This window comes from Chiloscyllium plagiosum, unplaced genomic scaffold, assembly GCF_037043375.1.
Source record: "Chiloscyllium plagiosum isolate Xiang-an unplaced genomic scaffold, Cpla_swu_hap1 HiC_scaffold_11, whole genome shotgun sequence".
In the NCBI taxonomy this organism is placed as follows: Eukaryota; Metazoa; Chordata; class Chondrichthyes; order Orectolobiformes; family Hemiscylliidae; genus Chiloscyllium; species Chiloscyllium plagiosum.
In genome coordinates this window covers 39,735,061-39,758,861 of record NW_028270149.1, presented here as the reverse complement: position 1 = coordinate 39,758,861, position 23,801 = coordinate 39,735,061, and the positions used below count along the sequence as shown (strand labels likewise).

The 23,801-nt window shown below is 40.0% G+C and overlaps 1 protein-coding gene across 3 annotated transcripts in view; it reads left to right on the top strand.

Annotated features, from left to right (window-relative positions):
* Positions 1-23,801, top strand: part of arhgap20b (Rho GTPase activating protein 20b) — a 110,441-nt gene that overhangs the window by 45,441 nt on the left and 41,199 nt on the right. For all 3 annotated transcript variants that reach the window (XM_043704831.2, XM_043704834.2, XM_087991983.1), the window contains 4 exons: positions 10,734-10,904; positions 18,574-18,723; positions 18,834-18,875; positions 21,677-21,761. In XM_043704831.2, the coding sequence (XP_043560766.2) occupies positions 10,734-10,904; positions 18,574-18,723; positions 18,834-18,875; positions 21,677-21,761 (448 nt within the window). The remainder of the gene's footprint in view (positions 1-10,733; positions 10,905-18,573; positions 18,724-18,833; positions 18,876-21,676; positions 21,762-23,801) is intronic.

Genomic DNA, 23,801 nt, shown 5'->3' with positions numbered 1-23,801 from the left:
CCAGGACCTTGTCTCTGAATCTTAACAACCAGGGAACAACCAGCCATGGAGAGCCTCTATTTGTTTGAGTGTGGCATCCTAAAACCTTTCATCATACCACTACTATTTCTACCATCAAATCCTCCTTACAATCTCTCTCGTGCTATGTTTTTAATCACCTTTGGTAATTTTTCCTAATATTGATTGGCATCCATTTCTCCCCAGTCCATTATTTATTTTTGCAAAGCAACTTGTCATATTTACTATATTTCTTTTTCTTTTTTTTCAAAAAAACCCACACGACTGCCTAACTGTGGTAGAGCTTATTTTTCCCCAGTACCCATGTTGTGTGTGTGCAGGTGTGAGACACGGTGAAAGACAACAGTTGCACCAATCTTTATTCAATTTCCACAACCAGGAAGAAAGAAAACACCCAAGTGGCCAATGACATGCTAAGGGCAATGCTGGGTGATCAAAAAGGTGAAGGGGAGGGCAGGGATTAAATCAAAATAGAGTTGGAGGGGGAAATAATACACTCCACTCCCTGTGGTGCCCACCTTTCCCTGTAAATCTCGAGGGTGTTGGAGGACACTGCATGCTCCTTCTCCAAGGACACCCGGGCTCTGAAATACCTACGGAAGAGGGTCTGACAGTCGGCCATAAAGACCCCTCCACGGCCTGCTGCCTGTACCTGGTTATGGCCAGTTTGGCCAGGCCCAGGAGCAGACCCACAAGGAGGTCTTCTGACCTACCCTCCCCCCTCTACAATCTGGAGCATGGGACTGAAGTGCAACCAAAAACAGAGGAGAAAGTCATTTTTGCTATATTAGATGGGCTTCATAAAAACAAATTACTATTGCTGCATTGTTTGCTCTCAGAGGTCTGCAGTCAGAAACGGTAAGAAACTTCATCTCTCCTGAGTTAAAAAAAAGACATAAAATAAATTATATTCTCACATCTTATTGCCAAGCTAAAATTTTACTGGAATATGTGAGTAAAAATGTCAGACAAGAAATTATTCAGGCACAGCTGTATTGATTTCCAAACTTAAAAAAATATGCATGTGAAAATATTGTGCTTGGAGAATGTACTGCCCATTGCTCATGGAACCATACTCCAGTGAAAGAACTAGTGGACTCAAGCTGCCATTGTTGGCAACAGAGGTGGTGACCCCTTAAATTAGGAAATTTTATAATTAGCCTGCCTACCATGACATGACTTTATAGGCAACAGGGGAGTTGTTGGATTTTATACAGACCTGTGGTGAAATTGATGTTCTTAAATGGAAGATAATGCCCTGTTTAGGGCCTCATGTGGACTGATCTAATGAATAGGAAGGGTTTGAAGGATATGGGCTGGGTGCTGGTAGGTGGGACTAGATTGGGTTGGGATATCTGGTCGGCATGGACGGGTTGGACCGAAGGGCCTGTTTCCATGCTGTACATCTCTATGACTCTATGTCAGGAGGGGCATGAACAAAAAGTGTGGTTTGGCAAATTTAGCTCTGCAAGTTGTTGGTCAGTGCCAATCTGAGCACCCTCTCCATTCCCCGACTCTCACCCCTCTACAGTTTTGCCCCCCAACATTCAACATGCCCGACTCCTAGTATTAGGACCCACAAACCTTTCTCTGGTGAGATCCCAGACTTACTTGGGTCTGAGGGCATGCAGGTTTCCTTTTTCTTCTGAGCCTGCTGCAACACTGGCAGTATCAAAACATGTGGTGCTCGAAAAGTACAGCAGGTCAGGCAATATCTGGGGAACAGGAGAGTCAACGTTTTGGGCATAAGCCCTTCATCAGGAATGTGGGGGTGGGTGACTCCCACATTACAGATGAAGGACTTATGCCCGAAACGTAGACCCTCCTACTCCTTGGACGCTGCCTGACTGGCTGTGATTTTCCAGCACGTTTTGACTCTGATCTCCAGCATCTGTAGTCGTCACTTTCTCCTGCAACACTGGCAATACCCATTGATCCTAGTATGGCAAACATCAACTAGCGTCCTCTTGGCTAGTGGCTGTGTAAAGTGCTATATGCGCCAAACGATGGACTGGATTTGCTACTCATACTAATTAAAGGACCATCACCCGAACAATTAAAGTAAATTTAGCTGGTCAAGAAGAGACAACTTGGGACCCAAAACTTACATTAAGGTTTAGGGTATTAACCCCTTACTGTACAAGGGGAAATTTGTCAAGGAAACTAACCTGTTCTATCATGGACTTTTACAGATATATTCACTTAGAGTCATAGAGAGGTACAGCGCAGAAACAGACCCTTCGGTCCAACCTGTCCATGCCGACCAGATATCCCAACCCAATCTAGTCCCACCTGTCAGCACCCGGCCCATATCCCTCCAAACCCTTCCTATTCATATACCTATCCAAATGCCTCTTAAATGTTGCAATTGTACCAGCCTCCACCACTTCCTCTGGCAGCTCATTCTATACACGTACCACCCTCTGTGTGAAAAAGTTGCCCCTTAGGTGTTTTTTATATCTTTCCCCTCTCACCCTAAACCTATGCCCTCTAGTTCTGGACTCCCTGACCCCAGGAAAAAGACTTTGCCTATTTACCCTATCCATGCCCCTCATAACTTTGTAAACCTCTATAAGGTCACCCAAACATCTTTCCGATAGGAAGGAGACCAGAATTGCACGCAATATTCCAACCGTGGCCTAACCAATGTCCTGTACAGATGCAACATGACCTTCTAGAGACACTTTTTAAAATTTCATTCTGAAACAATCTTCTTAAACATTTCATCATTCCTTGATGAAAATGAGTGTTTTGATTATTTTGATATGCATAAAATATGTATTTTATTGTTAGTATCCTGGGTAACTATATCTTATCTGTGAAATGCGTAAAATAACTATTTGAACTGCCTGATGCTTATAATGTACATTAATTATTTTTAAAAGAGCTTTTCCCCATAAAGAACTAACTTAAATTCATGTAGTTATCTAATATCAGTCCTGTAATCAGCCCTACATATGCACAATAAGTACAACATATATTCCAACAATATTGTGTGTATGTAACATAATTGAAATTTGTAATTCATTGATGGTGCAGTTTACATTAAACTGTCCTCTGGCTATGAAATGCATCATTCTCAGTACTCATGCACCCTGTGGAATGTACTGTACATGCTCAGTAGCACTATTTCCCAGCAGCTGAAGATCAGAGTGAGCTTTCAGCCATCATTCGTTGTTCAGAAATTCTTGCCTTTATTTGGCCAATGGCTGTGCAAATCTTATCTCTGTCTTAGAAATTACAACTGAAAAGTCTAAACAGCTGCACTGATATATTGCTCTGTAATTAATTGTTGTCAGTTTGGCTTAGTCTACAAGAGCATTAGTGGAATATTCTTGCTCCTGATCTGTTTACAGAAGCCTGAATTTATTCAACCTAAAAGCAGGTTCAGACTCTCACTGTCACTGATTTGATGCTGTACTGACGCACAGGAAAACTGCAAGAACCATTATTGGTAATCACTGACTTTTACAACTTTTGGCATATTACCTAAATATTTTTAATTTAAAAAAAACTAGTTCAAAATTCGCTCTCGAAGTACAGTACCAAGAGAATAAGTTTAGTCTTGTATAACCAACTGTATCCCTGTAAATTAAAGATTTGTTCCTGTTGCCTGATTAGTCACTTAACCCATTTTTCTTAGTAATTTTCTTGATAACTGTTCTTTCCTTCCTGCCCGTTCTGTCCTGAATTCATTGATCCTTGTTGGGGTTTGATTTCATTCGCACGGGCCAACCTCTGGTATTTTGCTCAATGGGCTATTATTCATATAAATATGTTGTTATCTATGACTATTTATGTATTGGAAAAATAAACTGTTTTAAATGGCTGAAGGGTTGATAAATAGAGGCCACAAATGTAAGGTGATTGGTAAAGGAGCCAGCAGCAACATGAGGAAAAACATGTTTAAATAATCGGTTTCAATAGAACAGTATCAAAGAATGACAGAATCTCTACAGCACAGATATAGGCCATTTGGCCCATCGAGTCTGCACCGCCCTTCTGAAGACCATGCCACCCAGACCCAACCCTTCAATGACCCTATCCCCATAACCCACATGGGGTTTTTATCCCATGACTAATCCACCTTATCTGCACATCCTTGGGTACTACAGGACAATGGAGTATAGCCAATCCACCCAGCCTGCACACCTTTGAATAATAGCTTGCAAAAGGGAATTGGATTAATGTTTGAAAGATTGAATAAAAGGATACAGAGAAAGAGCAAAGAAGTGGGGCTAACTGAATTATTCTTGAAAACTGGTGATGCAGACATGATGGGCCAAAAGGCATTCTTTTGTGTTATCCTACTCACTAGTAAACTGTTTAATCGCAAGAATTCAATTCCAGCCTCTTGATCGTATTGGTAGCACAAACTCACACATCATCAGGTGCCACTGAAAAAAAAACATTAAAACACAGGATCCTGGCATGTTTTTTTCCTTCCCTTGTCCAAGTATTGCACCTCAACCACTGCTGGAGATGAAAACTATTAACCCTACATAGAATGTTCAAATCTGAGACCTTATTGTTTATGTGGATTATATTTTTAACATGTTATAAGACAAGATGTATTAGTAATGCAACTACACAGTTTGTGCTTCAAGACAGCTAAAGTAGAGTGCATGGTTGAAGCACAAAATTAAGCTTGATTTCAATTTTCAGAAGGACTTAAAATTAGATGCCCAAAGCACGACTACAAACATATGGAAGCCACAATAATAAATGGAAATAAAGGGCAAATGACTGAGTTATGCCTCCCAACACAATATTTGTCTCTGTTGTGATACTACAACCATTTACTGTTCCTGCCCAAAAGTCAATGACTGCACTAATCACAACAACTATTTCCAATCTTGTTAAAAGATGAGCAACTCTTAGGTAAAACTGTAGAAAGTTTTTGAGATATTGGGAAATAATTTGTGGCATTAGAAATATTGTTACTTTAATAATTTCAAAATGCTTATAATTGTGTAGCATATTTTGAACCTTTAAGTGTTCCAAGCATTGCACTTAGTTTTTGAGGTCTAGAAGTCTTTAAACATATGCTCAGTTTAAAGCTTTTCAAAAGTAGTTTAGAAGGATGAGCTTCATGATGAATGCAAACAGCAAATGTGAAAAGAGGGAGAAACAGTTATATGGGAGCATCAGGTTTGTTTTCATATTTTACTCATGGGATTTAGACAGTATTAACAAGGTCAGAATTTATTGCCCTTTCCCCTGAATCATCAGATCGTTAGTAAAGTGATGGAAGGTGTCATCAACAGTGCTATTAAACAGCACTTGTTCAGCAATAGTCTGTTCACTGGCACACAGTTCAGGTGCGACCAAGACCACTCAGATTCTAACCTCAGTACATAGAAACAGTCCCTCGAACCTCTTCCACCATTCAATGAAATTATGGCTCACCGTAACTCCATATAACTGCCTTTGGCCCATATTTCTTAATATATTTGCTTAACAAAAATTCATGTTTCTCAAATTTAAAATTAACAACTGATCCAGCATCCACTGCTATTTGTGCAAGAGAGTTCCAAATGTCTACTGTCCAATGTATTTGGAAGTGCTTCCAATCACTCCTCTGAACCGTCTGGCCCTAATTCTCAATCTATGTCCCTTGTTCTACAATCCCCACTCAATAGAAAAAGTATTGTCTTTTCCAGTAAGTATCTTGAAGATTTTGATCAGATCACCCCTCAACGTTCTAAATGATAGAGAAACAGACCTAGTACATATGTATCTCCTCATAACCTAACCAGTGATGTCCAGATATCATTCCTGTAACCCCACGGTATAATTTCTCCCAGGCCAATACAGTATATCCTTCTTGAACTGTAGTGGCCAGATCTGCTCACAGTGCTCAAAATGGTGTCTATTGAGGGTTTTTAAAATAACTGCAGTTTATTTCAATGTCCTTGTACTTCTACCCTCTAGATATAAAGACCAGCATTCCATTAGCTTTCTTGGTTATTTTCTGCAACTGTTCATGACATTTTAAAGATTTATTCACCTGAACTCCCAAGTCTCTTTGGACATCCATTGTATTTAACTTCATGGTGTCTCAACTGCATTTTCAGTTAAAACCTTAGTACAGACAAAATGCAGGCAAAAGAGCTAAGTTCCAGAAATGTGGCTCAGAAAAACAAGACAGCATCTGACTAAATGTGTTAATGAGGAACCCGAGCAAAACTAAAGTCAACTGGAATCAGAGTGAAAGCTCTCTACTGTCTGGAGTTGTAACTGAAACATTGGAATATGTTTGTGGTTTTTGGAGGCTGGTCATCTCTGCAGGAGTTCCTCGGGGCAATCTCCTATGATCATTTTCAACTGCTTCATTAATGATCTTCCCTCCATCATAAGATCAAAAGTGGAGATGTTCACCAAGAATGCACAATATTCAACTTCCTTAATGACTCTTCAAATACTGAAATAGTCCAAATCCAAATGCAGCAAGATCTAGACAATTTCTGTGCTTGGGCTGAAAAGTGACAAGTAGCATTTGCGCCATTCAAATGCGAGGCAATGACCTTCCTCAACTGCATAGAATCTAACTATTGACCCTTGACATTCAATGGTATTATATGTGTTCCCTCTAAACTATGTACCTCTGATCTGTGTATGGTGATTGGTATATCAACACCATTCACTGCACTTACTTCCAGTAACAAAGTTGCTGCTGCACATGGCCCTTGGAGGTCCACATGGAAGAAAACTAAATAAATGGAAATACTGGTTACCATCATTGAATTCCCCTCTATCAACATTCTGGAGATTATCAATGACCGGAAACTCAATAGAACTAGCCACCAAAATACAGTGGTTACTAAAGAAGGTCAAAGGCTAGGAAACCTGTTGCGAGTAAATCATCACCTGACTCTCAAAGCCTGTCTACCCTCTACCAGAATCCTGGCATATCAGGATTCTGACCAAACACACCACAGTTAAGAAGCTTGACACCATCCATGAGAAAGCAACGGGCTTGATTGGCACCATATGCACAAACAGTCATTTCCTCCACTATTGACACTCAGTAGCAGCAGTGTGTACATTCTACAAGCTGCTCTACTGAAATTCACCAAGTATCCTTGGACAATACCTTCCAAACCCACAAATACTTCCATCTAGAAAAATAAGGACAGCAGATACATGGAAACGCTAACACCTACAAGTTCCCCTCCAAGACACACACCATCTTGACTTGGAAAAACATCACCATTCCATAGTTACTGGGCCAAAATTCTGAAACTCCCTCCTGGCATTGTGGGTCTACCTACAGCATCAAAACTGTAGCAGTTCAAGAATGCAGCTCATCACCATCTTCTCAAGGGCAACAAGGGAAGGACAATAAATGCTGGTCCTGCCAGCAACACCCACACCCCTTGAATAAATAAAAACAAATTTTAGATAGCTGCCTACTCAAGCCACTGCAGTTGGTGTGGCGCAGGTACATCACATTATTGTTAGAGAGGACATTTCAGTATTTTGGCCCAATGACTATGAAGAACTGGTAAAATATTTTCAGATCAGAATGTGACTAGGATAGGTTATAGATTATGGTATTCTTATGCAGCTTAATACTGTGCATCCTATCGAGAATGAAAATGTAGCGAAGTGGTGGAAGCTACACTGAAGAGAGCCAGAGGAGGCAATGAAGGAATGATTGATAAAATATTCATATCCTGAGCAATTAAAACAGGAAAGCAGAAGTGCTGGCAACTAGCCTCCAAGAACAATGCTGAGGTCATTGACATGCTTTGCCACCACTTTCTTCACATCTGTTGTCCATCTAAAAGGAAGAAGACATCTTTTCTATTGACAATTTGATCAATCAACACTTCCATCATAACATAAAAAGCCTTCAAGCTAATGGTCAGAGTCAACTTGCTTGCTGTTTCATAATGTTTTTGCCCATTACCCACCACCATAAAAGTCGCCTTTCTTTAAAGATTGGTGGGAGACCTTTAGACAACCAGCAATTTCCAAATTTCTTACCATCCAAGTTGGTAAGCTAATGATGGGGCATTTGCACTTGTCCCCACTTACTGTTCATGTGACTTACACCAGAGATGACAATGCTTCCATCAAACCCATCAGGTTGGAGGGGAATCTTTGAGGGGAACCTGTCATGGTTGAAATGTATGAATTCATTGAGCACACATATCCTTTGGAAGATTAAAGGCAATGATGCTGAAAAAAATTGAACATGCAAATTAGGTAATTATCCATATGATATGACCTTGTCAGTGAGGACCAGACGGGATAGTACAAATGCTACATTCTAAACCTGTTGCGCATGGCTGTTGCACCACAACAGAATCAAGGAGGCATTTAATCTTCCCCTGTCACTCAGCCCAATAGATGTTTTAAAAGAAAACTTTCAAAATAACTTCAATAAATGTGCTGTAATGTATGTGAACCCAATGTCAATTTGAATCCATCTGGTAAATGTATTGAGTAGAATTGCATTCCAGAGGATTTCAATGTGGGAGAAATGAAACACGTTCCATAGATGATCTCAGGATCTGCAGCAAACATGAATAGAGCTGGTTAAAACAAAACATTTCAGTATTCCACCATTATAAAAATTTTAGAAGTGTAGATTGAAAAAGATTATTTAACTCAGACCCTTTCAGAATTCATTTGTGGTTGTTAAATCACAAAATTCAACCCACCCATCCCCCGACTACATTACAATCATCCACTGAGGCTCTATTTTAAGAAACACTAATTCCTTCCCTGATCTGCCTTGAAACAAAACCAAGCAGTTCTATTAATATCTCTCGAACTTTCTATACCCCTTCTCAACCAATATCAATTCATTTCCATTTAAAGATTGCAGTTGAATCTGCATCAACTATATTCTTTAAAAATAGGTTTTTGCATTAATTTCAGAAGATGAATAAAAAAATTCATTTATGTAATGTTTCAGGAAACTGAGGATTTCAAAATGCTTTACAGCCAAAAAAGTATTTTTGAAATATAGTCGATGGGGAAATGCATTATATACTAAACATCAGTACTACATGTTGAATTTCATGTAAAGATATGTGTGAATACTGAGAATTGATTCATTGAATATGATTCATAGAATAGGCTCATCTTGGTTTTTCACTCGTCTTGTGGGCAAGTGCCTGCACTCCCTTGGTTACAGCTACTGTATGCTGTTTAAATCCAATACTCATTATATGGCAAATCACAGATCGCCAGTCATGTAGAATTCCTAAGAGTTGCCCTCAAATAAGTGGCAGATTGGAATACAGCCCTAAAAAAGTGTTGGACAGAAATACAACAATTTGCAACTGTCATGTGCTTAGCATGCAACAAAACAGTCCAAGGCAGTTTGGAAAGGAAACACTAGTCTGAATTTTAGCAAAAATCAACTAAGTGCCAATTTTAAGGAGCTTTCTGGAGGACTTCTCTCTGTGAGCTCCTGTCAGTTATCACATGCAATGTTTGGCTGCTCACCTCAGTTAGTAATCACCAGTTCTTCATGGTGCTGCTCTCATGCTATCTTGTGCTCAGCTGCAGGAAAAATGCTCATTAGTTCTGGGTTCTTTCAGTGTTTATCCCACAGATGCCATATTTAAACCCCAGCTGTGCAATATGTCAAGTACTAGCAGCCCCATCAGAACTAGCCACCTGGGTCAGTGCGCTGATCTACAGTCTAGGGGAATGTGCAGCAACGTCACAAGAAATTTCATCACCTTCTGCGCTCTGCAAGGCTAAATGCCACCACCTTCTCTCTGCCTACCTCACACTCACTAACACTGCCATTGCACCTACCTCTCACTGAAATTCATGATCTACTACTCTCATTATTGCATGCAGCATCTTCTCTCGATTGTTCTCACCCACCTCACCCACAAAACTACTAACCCTTCCCCCTCTGCATTTCCTACTCACTCGTCCAGTGCATCTCACCAACCTTCTTGACTGACAAAGCACCAGCACCATGACTGATTATAGTCTGACTATTCATTGCTGCCAAACATGACAAGCTGCCTACCTGCCTCTGCTAAAAGACAAAGCAGAGATGCTGTGAGCATTCAAACCCAGAGATGACCCTATGAAAGGTGGCAGTGAGCTTTAAAGTGCAATATTGAAGTGCTATACTGTGTTAAAAGTGACTCTAAATATATCTTAATGATGTGGTATGGCTGGTGTTTTGCCAATGCCAACCTCTGTGGATCACTCCTGGTGCATGGCCTGAGATGTTGGGGAATATTATTCAAGATGGATATCTAAATGGAGACCAGTGAGTTGCAGCTGTCAGATCTTCCCAACACAGACTTTTACGTTAGGAATTGATGATGTGTAGACTCTTTCCACTGCCAGGACACATAGCAAACTTCATATAAATGAGGTGAAATTAGGTAATAGTGAGATGCTAATGTGAGCAAGTAGGCTTTCATTCTTCACAAGTAACACTCATGTCTGGGCACTAAAACCTTGGGTGGAAAATTGGAAACTTTCTTCTCAATATCAAGAACCTTACTTTTCCACACCTGGCAGATTATACCAACTAACTTACCACTGCCCATCAGGGTCTGAGAAGATACTGCTGACTGAGAAGGTTAGAAGTTAAAATAGTATATCACATTTCCTTGATGTACAACATAACAACCAAAGTTCTTCAGACAAATTTTTATAATTAATTCCATTCATTTTCTTACAACTTGGATTTTTTTTTTGTGACAACTTATTTTTCTTCTTAGAGATGGATTGATTTCCCCTACATCTCCTGACAGCAAGTCACTTGTTCGAGCCTTCAGTAGCCCCACTACGGCCTTTATCATGGATGAGCGAGTCCAGCTGACGACAGGATTACAGACACAGGAGAGGCATCTCTTCCTCTTTAGCGATGTCTTGGTGATTACAAAATCAAAGTAAGCATTCCATGTGCACTACTTCTAACTGACAACATCCCAAATTATATATTTTGCTTGAAATATGTTACTGTTTGGTTATTACTTGTTGAACATTTTGCCTTGTGACAAATTGTGATGGGCCTTTCATTTACAATTCATCTTTATTACATGACTATCTCTGGGTGATCTATCATTGATGAATATATAGCTAATGGGAATGTAAGCTCTCGAATGACCAGCATATATTGCCTATTTCTTACTAACCTTAAGAATATCAAAATTAGAAGGAGAAGGAGACCATATGTCCCCTTAAGTCAGCCCCAACAACATCATCGCTAATCTGTCCTAGGCCTCAACTCTTATTTCATGCCAGCTCCTCATAGTCCTCAACTCCCTGATATTTCAACAATCTATCTACCTTCTCTTTAAATACTTTCTGTGATCTAGGTTCCACAACTCTCTGGGGTACAACATTGGAGACATTCACTACCTTCTGGGAGAAGGAATACCTTTGCATCTCAATCTTAAGTGCATGTTCCCATATTCTGTAACTATGCCCCCTATTTGAGATTCCTCACTAATAGAAACATCTTCTCAACATTTACCCTATCAAGCCCCCACAGAATTGTGTTTGTTTCTACATGAACACTCCTCATTCTTCTGAACTGTAATGAATAGCACCTAATCTATTCAGTAATTCTTGAGCAGTCAACTCCTTCATTCCAGCAAAACCAATGCCTCCTCCACTATCTCTGCTGCTTTTAAAACTCTTGGTTACAGGCCATTAGGTCTCGATGAGTGTTTACAATTAGGCCCATTAGTTTGACAAAAGCTTTGGTCTTCATAGTAGAGACTGTTGCAAGATCTTTCCTCCCAATGGCACAATACCAAAGCACCAAAAGATATAGGAGCAGAATGCGGCCATTCGGTCCATCCTGCTTGCTCTACCATTTGATCATGGCTGATATATTTCTCAATCCCAGTGTACTGCCTTATCCCTGTAACCTTTGATCCCATTACTAATCAAGAAACAACCTAATTCTATCTTAAACACACTTAATGACTTGCTTCCATAGTTTTCTGCAGTAATGACTTCCACTGATTAACTGCCTCATGTCTGAAGAGATATTCCTGCTCATCTCAGTTCTACAGGGTTGTCCTTTCACTTTGAGGCTGTGTTCTTTGGCCTTGACTCTCCTGCTAGTGGAAATGTCTTCTCCATGTCCACTCTATCCAGATGTCTCAGTATGCTGTAAGATTCAATGGGACTCCCCGTCATCCTTCTAAACACCATTGAGTGCAGACCCAGAATCCTCAAACTCTCCTATGGTAAGCCCTTCATCCCCAGGATCATTCTTGTAAACCTCTCTGAACCCCCTCCAATACCAACACGTGATTCCTTAGATACAGGGCCCAAAACTGCTCACAATATTCTAAACACCGTCTGACCAGAGAATTATACAGCCTCAACAGTACATCTCTGCTCTTGTATTCTAGCCCTCTTGAAATGAATGCTAACATTGCATTTACCTGCCTGACCGCCAACTAAGCCTGCATATTAGCCTTAAGAGAATCTTGAACTAGGATTCCCAAGTGCCTTTATGCTTCAGGTTTCCAAAGCCTTTCCACATTTAGAAAATAGTTTATGCCTCTATTCTTCTTACCAAAGTGCATAATCTCATACTTTCCCACATTGTATTCCATCTGCCATTTCTTTGCCCACTTTTCTAGCCTGTCCACTTCCTCAACACTCCCTGGCCCTCCACCTATCTTTGTGTCATCTGCAAACTTAGCAATAATGCCCTCAGTTCCTTCATCCAGATTGCTAATGTATAATGTGAGTAATTGTCCCAACACTGACTCCTGCAGAACTTTACTAATCACTGGCTGCTATCCTGAAAAAAACACCTCTATCCCCACCCAATGCCACCCTCCAGACAGCCAATCCTGTATCCATGGCAATACCTTGCCTCTAACAACATGAACTCTTATCTTATTCTGCAGTGTCATGTGCAGCACCTCATTATAGGCCTTCTGGAGATCTGAAATCTGAATAGATCATGTCCACTAGCTCTTCTTTGTCTAACTTGTTACCTCCTCAGAGAATTCCAACAGGTTTGACAGGCATGACCCCTCCTTAACTAAGCCTTGCTGACTCAGCCCTATTTTACCATGCACTTTCAAATACTCTGCAATCTCATCCTTACCACAAACCAACGTCAGGCTAACTGCCTCTATCCCTTATTTAACAGGGGTGCTACATTAGCCATTTTCCAGTCCTCTGGCATCGTCCCAGATTTCAGTGATTCCTGTAAGATCACGACCAATGCTTCTACAAAATCCTCAGTTATCTTCTTCAAAACTTTGGGATGTAGTCCCTCCATTCTGGGTGAATTGTCCACTTGCAGACTTTTCAGCTTCCCAGCACTTTTACTTAGTGATGACAACGACACCCACCTCTGCCCCTTCACTGCCTCACTTAGCAACTTGTTTTTTTTATCTTTGAGATGTTTGTCGTTAATCCAACTTGAAGACTGATGCAAAATTATCAGTAAATTATCTGCCATTTCCCTGTTCCCTATTATTAATTCCCTAGTTGCATCCTCCACAGGTCATACACTTACTTTAGTTCTGCCTTCTACCACATTGTGATTGCTACCCCCTAGAGAATTCTTAAATGAAAGATCTCTTATTAATCCTACATTGTTATGCATTACTAGTTCTAAATTAGCCTGTTCCTGGGTAGGTTGTGCAATATTTTGCTCTAAGAAACAATCCTGATACACTATATAAATTCGTTGTCTATTGCCCATCTGATTTGTTATCACGAATTAGATGAAGATCCCCCATGGCAATTTTAATGTGCTTCAGACATGCCTCCTTTATTTCTCAATATATATACTTTATCCGACAGTAAGGAAATACTTTGGAGCCTATCAACATTCACCTGTGAGTTCTTTCCCTTGCTTTTCATTATTTCGATCCAAACCAATACCATATCATGATCTATTTCACGTATAGCTGTGTAAAAACTTTAGTTATATAAATCTTTAGTTAGGTCACATCTGGAGTATTGTGTGCAGTTCTGGTTGCCAAACTATAGGGAGAATGTGAAAGCTGTGGAGAGAATGCAGAAGAGGTTTACCATGATGTTGCCTGGATTGGAGTGTATTAGCTATAAAACAAAATTGGACAAATTTTGTTTTTGCAGGAGTGTCAGAAGCTGAGGCGCAACCTGACAGAAGTAAAGAAAATTATGATTGGTATGGATAGGATGGATAGTCAGAGTCTTTTTCTCAGGGTGGAAATGTCAAATACTAGGGAGCATAGGTTTAAGGTGAGAGGGGGCAAGTTTAAAGAAGATATGTGAGGAAAGTTTTTTACACAGAGGGTGGTAGACACCTAGGACATGTTGATGGGGAGGTGGTAGAAGCAGATACAATATCAACATTTAAGAAGAACTTAGACAGACGCATGAAATAGGAAGGGAATAGAGGGACATAAACCATGTGCAGATAGATGAAAATAGTTTGGAATGGCACCATAGTTGGCACAGATATGGTGGAATGTTCCTGTTCTGTACTGTTCTATATTCTACCTTCTCACCACTTTCCACTACACTGATACCTTCCTTTATTAACAAATCTACCCCCACCTCCTTTTCCTTTTTGCCTATTCTTTCCAAATATTGAGTATCCTTGAATATCGAGTTCTCAGTTTTAGTCATCTTGCAGCCACATTTTTTATTAGTTAAAAAGTCACTTTCATTTATTTCTATTTGCACCATTGACTAATCTATCTTGTTATGAATGTTGTGTGCATTCAAATGAAGTCCCTGTGTGGACCACGACAGCTGGATCCATTCCTCCCACTCTAAGTTCCTCTCAAGCTCAGAGAACATTTCCTGAACCTTGGCACCACGTTATCAAATGCCTTTGGGACCTCTGTTTTTTTGTTCAGAGAACAGTATCTATTCACTGAATGTACTAGTCTCTACTGCTGCTACTGCAGTTCTCTTTTTCCCTTCACTTGAATGGCATTCCACACCGTGGTGCTGTGATCAGTTCTGTCATCCTCCAGGAACAAGAAGTTTGTAAAGATAGGACAAGGGAACTGGCTGAGGCTTTTCCAAAGCTAAATTCTGGATCTCAATACCTGCCTCAGTTGCAGCCACACCCTATTGTCCCAGACTACAGACTAAATTTTATGTAATCAATCTAAGGAGTGTGACTGTCTCCTGAAAAATAATGTCCAGGTACCTCTCCCCTCCTTTATGTGTCACAGTGTCCTCAGCTTGGAATCTAGATCATCAGCTCTGAACTGAAGTTCCTCAAGCTGCCAACACATTCTGCAGATGTGGTTACCATGCATCACACCAGTGCCTACCAACTACCACATTCTGGAGAGAGGGTGAGTTCTTGAGATGGTGCACCACCTTCTTGAACCACTGCAGTCCAACACTGCTGCTGTTAGGTTTTGACCCACTGATTGTGAAGGAGCAACAATATCATTCTGAGCCAGGATGGTCTATAGCTTAGAAGAGATTTTATTCCTTCTAAGTGGTAGAAGTCAAAGGTTGGACTTATAATGGCAAAGGAAACTTGGCAAGTCGCTAAAGTGTATCTTGTAGAGAGTGTATAATACTGCTGATGGAGGGAATGAATTGTTAAGGCTTTTTGATGGGTTGCCAATTAGCAAGCTGCTCTGATGCGAATGATATTGTGAGATATCAGAGTTGTACTCAGAGACTGAAAATAGACAGGTTTTGGGGAGTCATAGCTGAGTTACTTGCTGAAGAATTTCATGCCTCTGACATGCATTTGTTTCCATAATATTTATATGTTTAGTTTAGTTAAGTTTCAAGTCAATGGTAAACCTCATGATGCCACTGGTGGGACTTGCACCAATGGTAATGCCACTGAATATGATTAAATTCTTTCTTGTTAGAGATGGTCATTGCCTGGCACAGTTTTTTTCTACTAATGAGTCCTGATTATTGCCCAGATCTTGATCCATATGGATACTGGCTGCTTCAGTATCTGAGGAGTTGTGAATGTTTTTGAACACTGTTCAATCAGAAGGGAGCATTCCAAACGCTAACTTTGTGGAGGGAGGGTCATTGATGAAACAACTGAGGATGGCTGGTCTGAGTACACTATCCTGAAGAAACTAGCAAATCTGATGGTTTATAGATAGTACCAGACCTGCTACAATTCTACAGCAGTTTCTGTTTTAATTTCAGGTTTCCAACATTTGTCGTAATTTTCTTTTAATTTTGCTTTAACCCTGAGAAACTCTTGCAATAATGTCTCCGGAATAAAATGACTAACCTTCAACAATCAGAACCAACTTTTATTTTCCATGTATGTCTCTAACCACTGGAGAGTTTTGCCCTGATTTCCATTTACTTCATTATGCTAAGGCTCCTTGATATGAACATGAGTCAAATGGTGCCTACCAAGGGAATCACTCTCACCTTAAGTCTGGAATTCATCTTTTTTGTCCCTCCCTAACAGGACTGTGATGTACCAATGGAACACAATATGCTTAGAAATGGCTTAAGAAAGCAACTTACCTCCAATTTCTCAAGGACAATCAGGGTTGGGGAGAAAATGCTGGCCTTACCAGTGATATTAATGTTCAATGAATGAATTTTAAAAACCATAGACTTCAAACAGTTATCATTGATCAACCAACTACATAATTATTAGCTCATATACCCTCAATTTACAATTCTGCACTCTATGAAAGGTAATATGGGAAAAGGATTTGTAAATCTTATATATTCTAAGTATGTAAGTTTGCTCGCTGAGCTGGAAGATTTGTTTTTAGACTTTTCTTCACCATACTAGGTAACGTCATCAGTGAGCCTCTGGTGAAGCGCTGTGGTATGTCCCACCTCTCTATTTATCGGTCTTGGGTTTCTTAAGGGAGTGATGTCATTTCCAGTTCTTTTTTTAAGGGAAAGTAGATGGGATTTAAATCAATATGTTTATTGATGGAGTTCTGGTTAGAATGCCATGCCTCTAAGAATTCTTGTGCTTGTCTTTGTTTCATCTGTCCTAGGATGTGTGTGTTGTCCCAGTAAAAGTGGTTTGATTCCTCAGAAATAAACCTAAACAAGTGGACACAATGCAACGAAAAACTATAGCTTTACATCAAAGACATATCAGAAATAACTTCCAACTACTCAGACCCCTTGGCACTATGGTATCCCACAAACCTACAAACACACTTAAACAGCAACTGATGAAACCAAAGGATCCATTAGATACTACCAGCAAAGCTAACGTCATTTACAAGATACCAAGCAAAAACTGTAAAAAACGCTACATTGGACAAACAAGCAGGAAACTTGCCACCAGAATACACAAACACCAACTAGCCACCAAAAGACACGACCCACTCTCACTAGTTTCCATACATATAGAGAAAGAAGGACTTCACTTTGACTGGGACAACACACACATCCTAGGACAGATGAAACAAAGACACACACGAGGATTCTTAGAGGCATCCATCAATAAGCACATCAATTTAGACCCTATCTACCTTCCCTTTAAAAAAAAGAACCGGAAATGACATCACCCACCTTAAGAAACCAAGACCTATAAATAGAGAGGCAGGACAAACCACCAGCACTTCACCGGAGACTCTCACTCATGATACTACCTAGTATGGTGACGAAACATCTGAAAATAAACCTTCCAGCTCAGCGAGCTAACTTACATACTTATCAACAACCTGAGCTACAAATCTCAAAAATCGCTAACCTTATGTATACTGTAATTATTTATCAAAACAACAAGGGAAAACTCATTGTGGTGATTTTTCTAAGTCATTTGGTAAGCTATTAGCTAACAGTTTTTTTGTGTAATGTGCTTCCGAATAGCAAACTAAGGGATGTAAAAAGTGACACTTTTTTTACACTTTACTATCACATTATAACTTAATCTACAAAGATATCAAAAAACATCACATCTGTATAAAGAGATGAAAAAATAGATTTCTTTAACTCCACCTCTGCTGCTTCTCTCTCAGTAATATGTTTGGTTTATCTATAATGCTGAGGAATTGGGCTCCTGGCCCAGTCTCCCACTGCCTTATTTGGGTGCAGCACAGTATGTTCCAACTGAAACATGATGTTCTGCCTTTACTAAATGGTGCAAACACATTCAGCAAACATAGTACTGTATCTGGAACTGACTCACGTATGAGACGAGATAAAAATTTTCATTATGAAATAGATATAAACATTAATATTTTACAAAAGGTTTATTTGGTACTTGAGGAATGTAGAATATAGGTGATTGAAGGAGGACAGTCTCTCTGATTTAAGATGGCCAAACGCCATTGAGGTAATGCACTGGAGTACTGTGCTTGAAATTGGAAAAGAGAACATATTCATTTAACATCACTGTTATTTCTTTTTTCTTGAGGATTGACACTTTGCAAGATTATGTATGCATGGGAGCTAGTAGCCCTCCATTATCTCATCCAACTGGCAATTCTTCATATTTGAGCCTAAACAGTAGATGCCACCTGGTTATTCAACTGTGGAAGCCACACAGCCAACTTCATTTTCATCTAATAGTCACATAAACACTTTCCAGCAGAAGTCACCTTGTGCTCATCATCTCCCAGAGACGTGTTTAGTTTTTTCACTTCATTCTTTAATTCAATACAGGTCTTCAACTAATTTAAAGCTGAAGAATCAGGTCAGATTGTGTGAAATGTGGACAGCCTTCTGCATTGATGAAGTATGTGAGAGGAAAACAACTCCAGAAAATTCTTTTGTGATCGGATGGCCCACAACTAACTGCGTGATCACTTTTAGGTGAAAGATCATTTTGAAAATTTCTGTTTAAATTTTCCGGAAGGGAGTAATGGAGACATTTTAATGCAACGTGTCAAAAACTTAACTAATCTTTCCTAAATATCTTTCAGTTCTACAGAAACAAAGGAAAAATGGCTTTCAGCACTTCAATGGTAAGAATTTCAATTCTTCTTTACATCATAGACTGTTTTATGTGGTTCAGAGTGGTGCCTCTGTGATGTTACCATGACAAAACCACATTAAAACAGATATTAAATCTTTGATTTCTCTCTTGTCTGCCACTCTCTGCCACCTCGCCATTGGGACTTTCTTCACGCGTGAGTCTAGATAGTGAGTTTCAATTGGCTATTCAGTTGTAAAGACCATCACAACCTGATCCTGACCTGCTCTCATTTGATAATTACATTTCTATACTTTCTAGGAAGGTTCACTGAAAAGTGAACAAATCTTTAAACTTGCTGTTGGAATGTTGTCCAGGAGTAATCCAAATGTTACTGTGGGCTGGGTTCAGATGCTACTAACTGCAACCAACATTGCTGTTTCAATCAATACCTATTCTCTCAATGAAGTACAGGGCTACTAGATTGCCATCAGCTTGTCAATGGACATTTTTAGCCTGACCAACAGGCTTACTACATTCACAAGAATGATGTGAAAGAGTCTGTGGGCTACCACTGCTTACCTGAGTTAAAGCCCAAACACTACTGTGCTAATGCTATCTGGTAGCATTCCCCCATTTCACATGGAGTAAACAAACACCACCTTGATCTTAAGATTATTGTTGGCTACAAAATATCAAGACCTAAGCTTAAGATGTTCATAGATAATACTTGAAGAACTAAACATGATGGTTAAGAGGATCTGGACACTAACATCTGCAGTGTTGATTTGTCTCTTTTAATAAATAGTATAGAGTTGGTATTGAAATAAAACCAGAACATGCTGGAGAAACTCAGAAGTGTGGAGAGAGAAACAGAGTTAATGTTTCAAGTTCATTGTGATTCGTCTTTGGAACAGCTTTGGTGTTGCTTGGAAAGTGTCTTGCTTGATGATAAATCTGGTGTATTATATTGTACTTGCTTGTATTGATAATAATTAATTATATTATTATGACATGGCTTTGCTTACACTCCTCAAGATTACAGACAACAGACGACAATTATTCTGGAAAATCTCAGTAGGGATGCTTCTTATAATTTTAGACAAATGAAAACTGCTTTAAGATTCACATGATACAATTCCAGTTGCATACTAAGCTTCATTATTCTCGGCACCGAGTTTGTTTCTGCATTGGTCATGAGGAAATCTGAGTCGCCCCTCTTCATGCTTCCTGAAGTGTAGTAACATTGACGATTGCTTTAAAATGAACATATAAGCAGCTTTCAGACAAGTGTAAATTGACTGGTTCCACATCATGCTGACACCCAGATGAGAAATTTGCTTAACATTGTATGGATGTGCTTAATTGGCAAAAGCTATCTAAAATCATATTACTCTGTCACATTCCTTATGTTGTTAAGTGACAACAGTAATGAGGTTTTTCTACTTCCTAGAAGATATATCTATGATTTCCTCAATATATCTGTGTGCTGAAAGCTAGCTGTTACTGAAGTGTTAGGGTGAAAGGTGCTCAAAGTATTTGGATATGCTCTCAGTCAATGTCATTCAGATATTGCATATTTTACTGTGGCATTAAATATGGGGATTTCACCAGCTTTGTTACAGTCTCCCTGCTAAACATTACCTTCTTAGGCTTATTGTTACCGACATTACTGGTTATTTTTACCTAATTTGAAAATCTTGGTGGTAGATAATACTCCACATATGCCAACAGACATGAAGAATAACTCCTCTGCTCATAATGCTCCATCTCTTAAAAGTCCTGTGCTGTTAAAACACTGAAGGGACAGTCACCATTGTGACTAAACATCTGAGATGAGGGAGGAAATCCCATCATTCTGTAGGATTAAAAGATCCCTGGTTTCACTTTTGATCTGCAAATATCTCAACTGAATCATATTTAACTCCAGACTAGAAATATCAGCCAGAGTTCCTGCTCCTTATTACATGCCAGGATCTTGAACTGGAAATTTTATGAGAACTTCGGATATTCAGAAGATGGCTTTTTGCCTATCATGCCCGAGTCACATGGCCTGCTGGGAGTCACAGTCAAAGCTGACACATGAAGAATGATTTAAATAAAATAGAAAGTGATGGAGAAGCTGAGCAGGTCCGATGGCATCTGCGGAGAGAGAACAGCGTTTCTGTTTCAAGCCCAACGACTCTTCTTCCGAACTGTTTCCAAAACTAATTCCAAAAAAGAGTCACATTTGAATCAAACCATTAACTCAGTTTCTCTCCCAACAGGACTTGGGTACTGCAGATACTGGAGATTAGAGTCAAGATTAGAGTGGTGCTGGAAAAGCACAGCCGGTCAGGCAGCATCCATGGAGCAGGAAAATCGGCATTTCAGGCAAAATCCCTTCATCAGGAAGGGCTGATCAGGTCCTGATGAAGGGTTTTTGTCCGAATTGGTGATTTTCCTGCTCCTTGGATGCTGCTTGACCTGTGGTGATTTTCCAACACCATTCTAATTTTGACTTCTCTCCCCACAGACCTGCTGAGCTTCTCCACCATTTTCTGTTTTTATTTCAGATCTCCAACATCCACAGTATTTTGCTTTTATTTGATAAGGAGTGGCTACTTGAAAAGGTACTGAAGAACCTTTGGTATCAAGCAAACTGTAATCCTTTACAGGAGTCAAGAGGAACGGAAAGAAGAAAGTTGGAAGAAATATTTTCTTGATTCTCAGCAATGCTATTTGCCTGTGGAATATATTGTTTCAGATCTTCTTCGGTTGTGCAAGAACAAAGCAGATTATTTATTGATGTCAAATTGCTGTTAGCAGTTTATGTGCAGAGATATTAATCATAACAACACTTTCTGTACACAGGCAAATCAAAGAGATGAAGCAAGATGAATATCCCAAGAAGATGTCAATGAAGATGCTAGTGATGACAATGCAGAGTGGTGCTTCAGTATGTGTTGTCGCTTCTAACTTAATTTATAATAAATATTGGCAAAGACAGATTTTTCAAATTTCATGTGATTAAGATTGTGGTTTTTGCTGAAATTAGAAAAATGGTTTCTGTTCAGAAAAGGCTTTAAGAGATGCTGAAAATGGTAATAGCCCAAATTTTCCAATCAGGATTAGAATACCTGTTTCCAATGGTGACTAGCCAAAATAAAATTCCTTTCCTCTGATATTTCTATTCAAACTTCCAATGGAGAAGCTTGCAGAACTCTTTCAGCACATTAAACCTCAGAGGGGGCAGCAAAGTGAATCTGTACAGAAGCCAGACCCACTGATTACAGCTTTCTGTTCTAATCTGGTAAGAGTTTCAAGATCCCAAAGCTTCTCAATGTGTGTGACTGATGGTGTGAGTAAATGATCGTGCAAGTGACTGAGTGTGTGAGTGAATGAATGTGTAAGTAACCGAGTTATTTTTTCATTCATGAGATGTGGATGTTGCTGGTGGCCAGCATTTATTGCCCATCCCTAGTTGCCCTTGAAAAGGCGGTGGTGAGCTGCCTTCTTGAACCGCTGTAGTCCATATGATGTAGGTTGATCCACAATACTGCTAGGGAGGGAATTCCAGGATTTTAATCCAGTGACAGCGAAAGAACAGTGATATATTTCCAAGTCAGGATAGGGAGTGATTTGATGGTGAACCTGCAGGTGGTGTTCCCGTGTATCTGTTGTCCTGTCCATCGAGAAGGAAGTGGTCATGGGTTTGGAAGGTGCTGTCTGAGAATCCTTGGTGAATTTCAGCAGTGCATGTTGTAGGTAGTACACACTGCTGCTATTGAGCACCAGTGGTGGATAGAGTGGATGTTTGTGAATGTGGTGCTAATCATGAGGGCTGCTTTGTCCTGGATGGTGTCAAGCTTTTTGCGAGTTGTTGGGGCTGCAGTCATTCAGAAAATTGGGAAGTATTCCATGACACTCCTGACTTTTGCCTTGTTGACGATGGACAGGCTTTGGTGAATTAGGAGGTGAGTTACTCGTTGCAGTATTCTTTGGCTGCAAGAGCAGTTCAGAAGCTCTGTGTTTATGTGGTGAGTCCAGTTGAGTTTCTGGTCAACGGTAACCCCAAGGATGTTGATAGTGAGGGATTCAGTGATGGTAGCACCATTGAATGTCAAATGGCAGTGGTTAGATTGTCTCTTATGGCCATTGCCTAGTATTTGTGTGGTGTAAATGTTACTTGCCACTTGTCAGCCCAAGCCTGGATATTGTCCAGATCTTTTGTATTTGAACATGTATCTGAGGTGTCACGAATAGTACTGAACATTGTTCAATCATCAGTGAACATTCTCACTTCTGACCTTATAATGAAAGCCATTGCTGAAACAGCTGAAGATGGTTGGGCCTAGGACACTACCCTGAGGAAAACCTGCAGATATGGGATGGCACAGTGGCTCAGAGGCAGCATGGTGGCTCAATGATTAGCACTGCTGCTTCACAACCCCAGGGAACCAGGTTCAATTCCACTCTGGGACAACTATCTTTGTGGAATTTGTACATTCTCCCCATGTTTGAATGGGTTTCTTCTTATTGCTTGTGGCAGGACTACAGAGCTTAGATCTGATCTGTTGGTTGTGGGATCACTTATCTCTGTTTATCACTTGCTGCTTATGCTGTTTGGGATGCTATTATTCCTGTTTGAAACCTCATTTGGTGTCGTTCCTGGTATGCCCTCCTGTACTGTCCATTAAACCAGGGTTGATTCTCTGGCTTGATGGGAATGGTTGAGTGGGGGATATGTTGGGCCATGGGGTTACTGATTGAGCTGGAATACAATTCCGCTGCTATTGATTGGCCACAGCGCCTCATGGATGCCCAGCCTTGTGTTTCTAGATCTGTTTAAAGTCTGTCCCATTTAGCACAGTGATAGAGCCACACAACACAATGGAGGATATTGTCAATGTGAAGGTGAGATTTCGTCTCCACAAGGACTGTGTTTTGGACACTCTCACTCTTTACTGTCATGGACAGATGCATTTGCAGCCGGCAG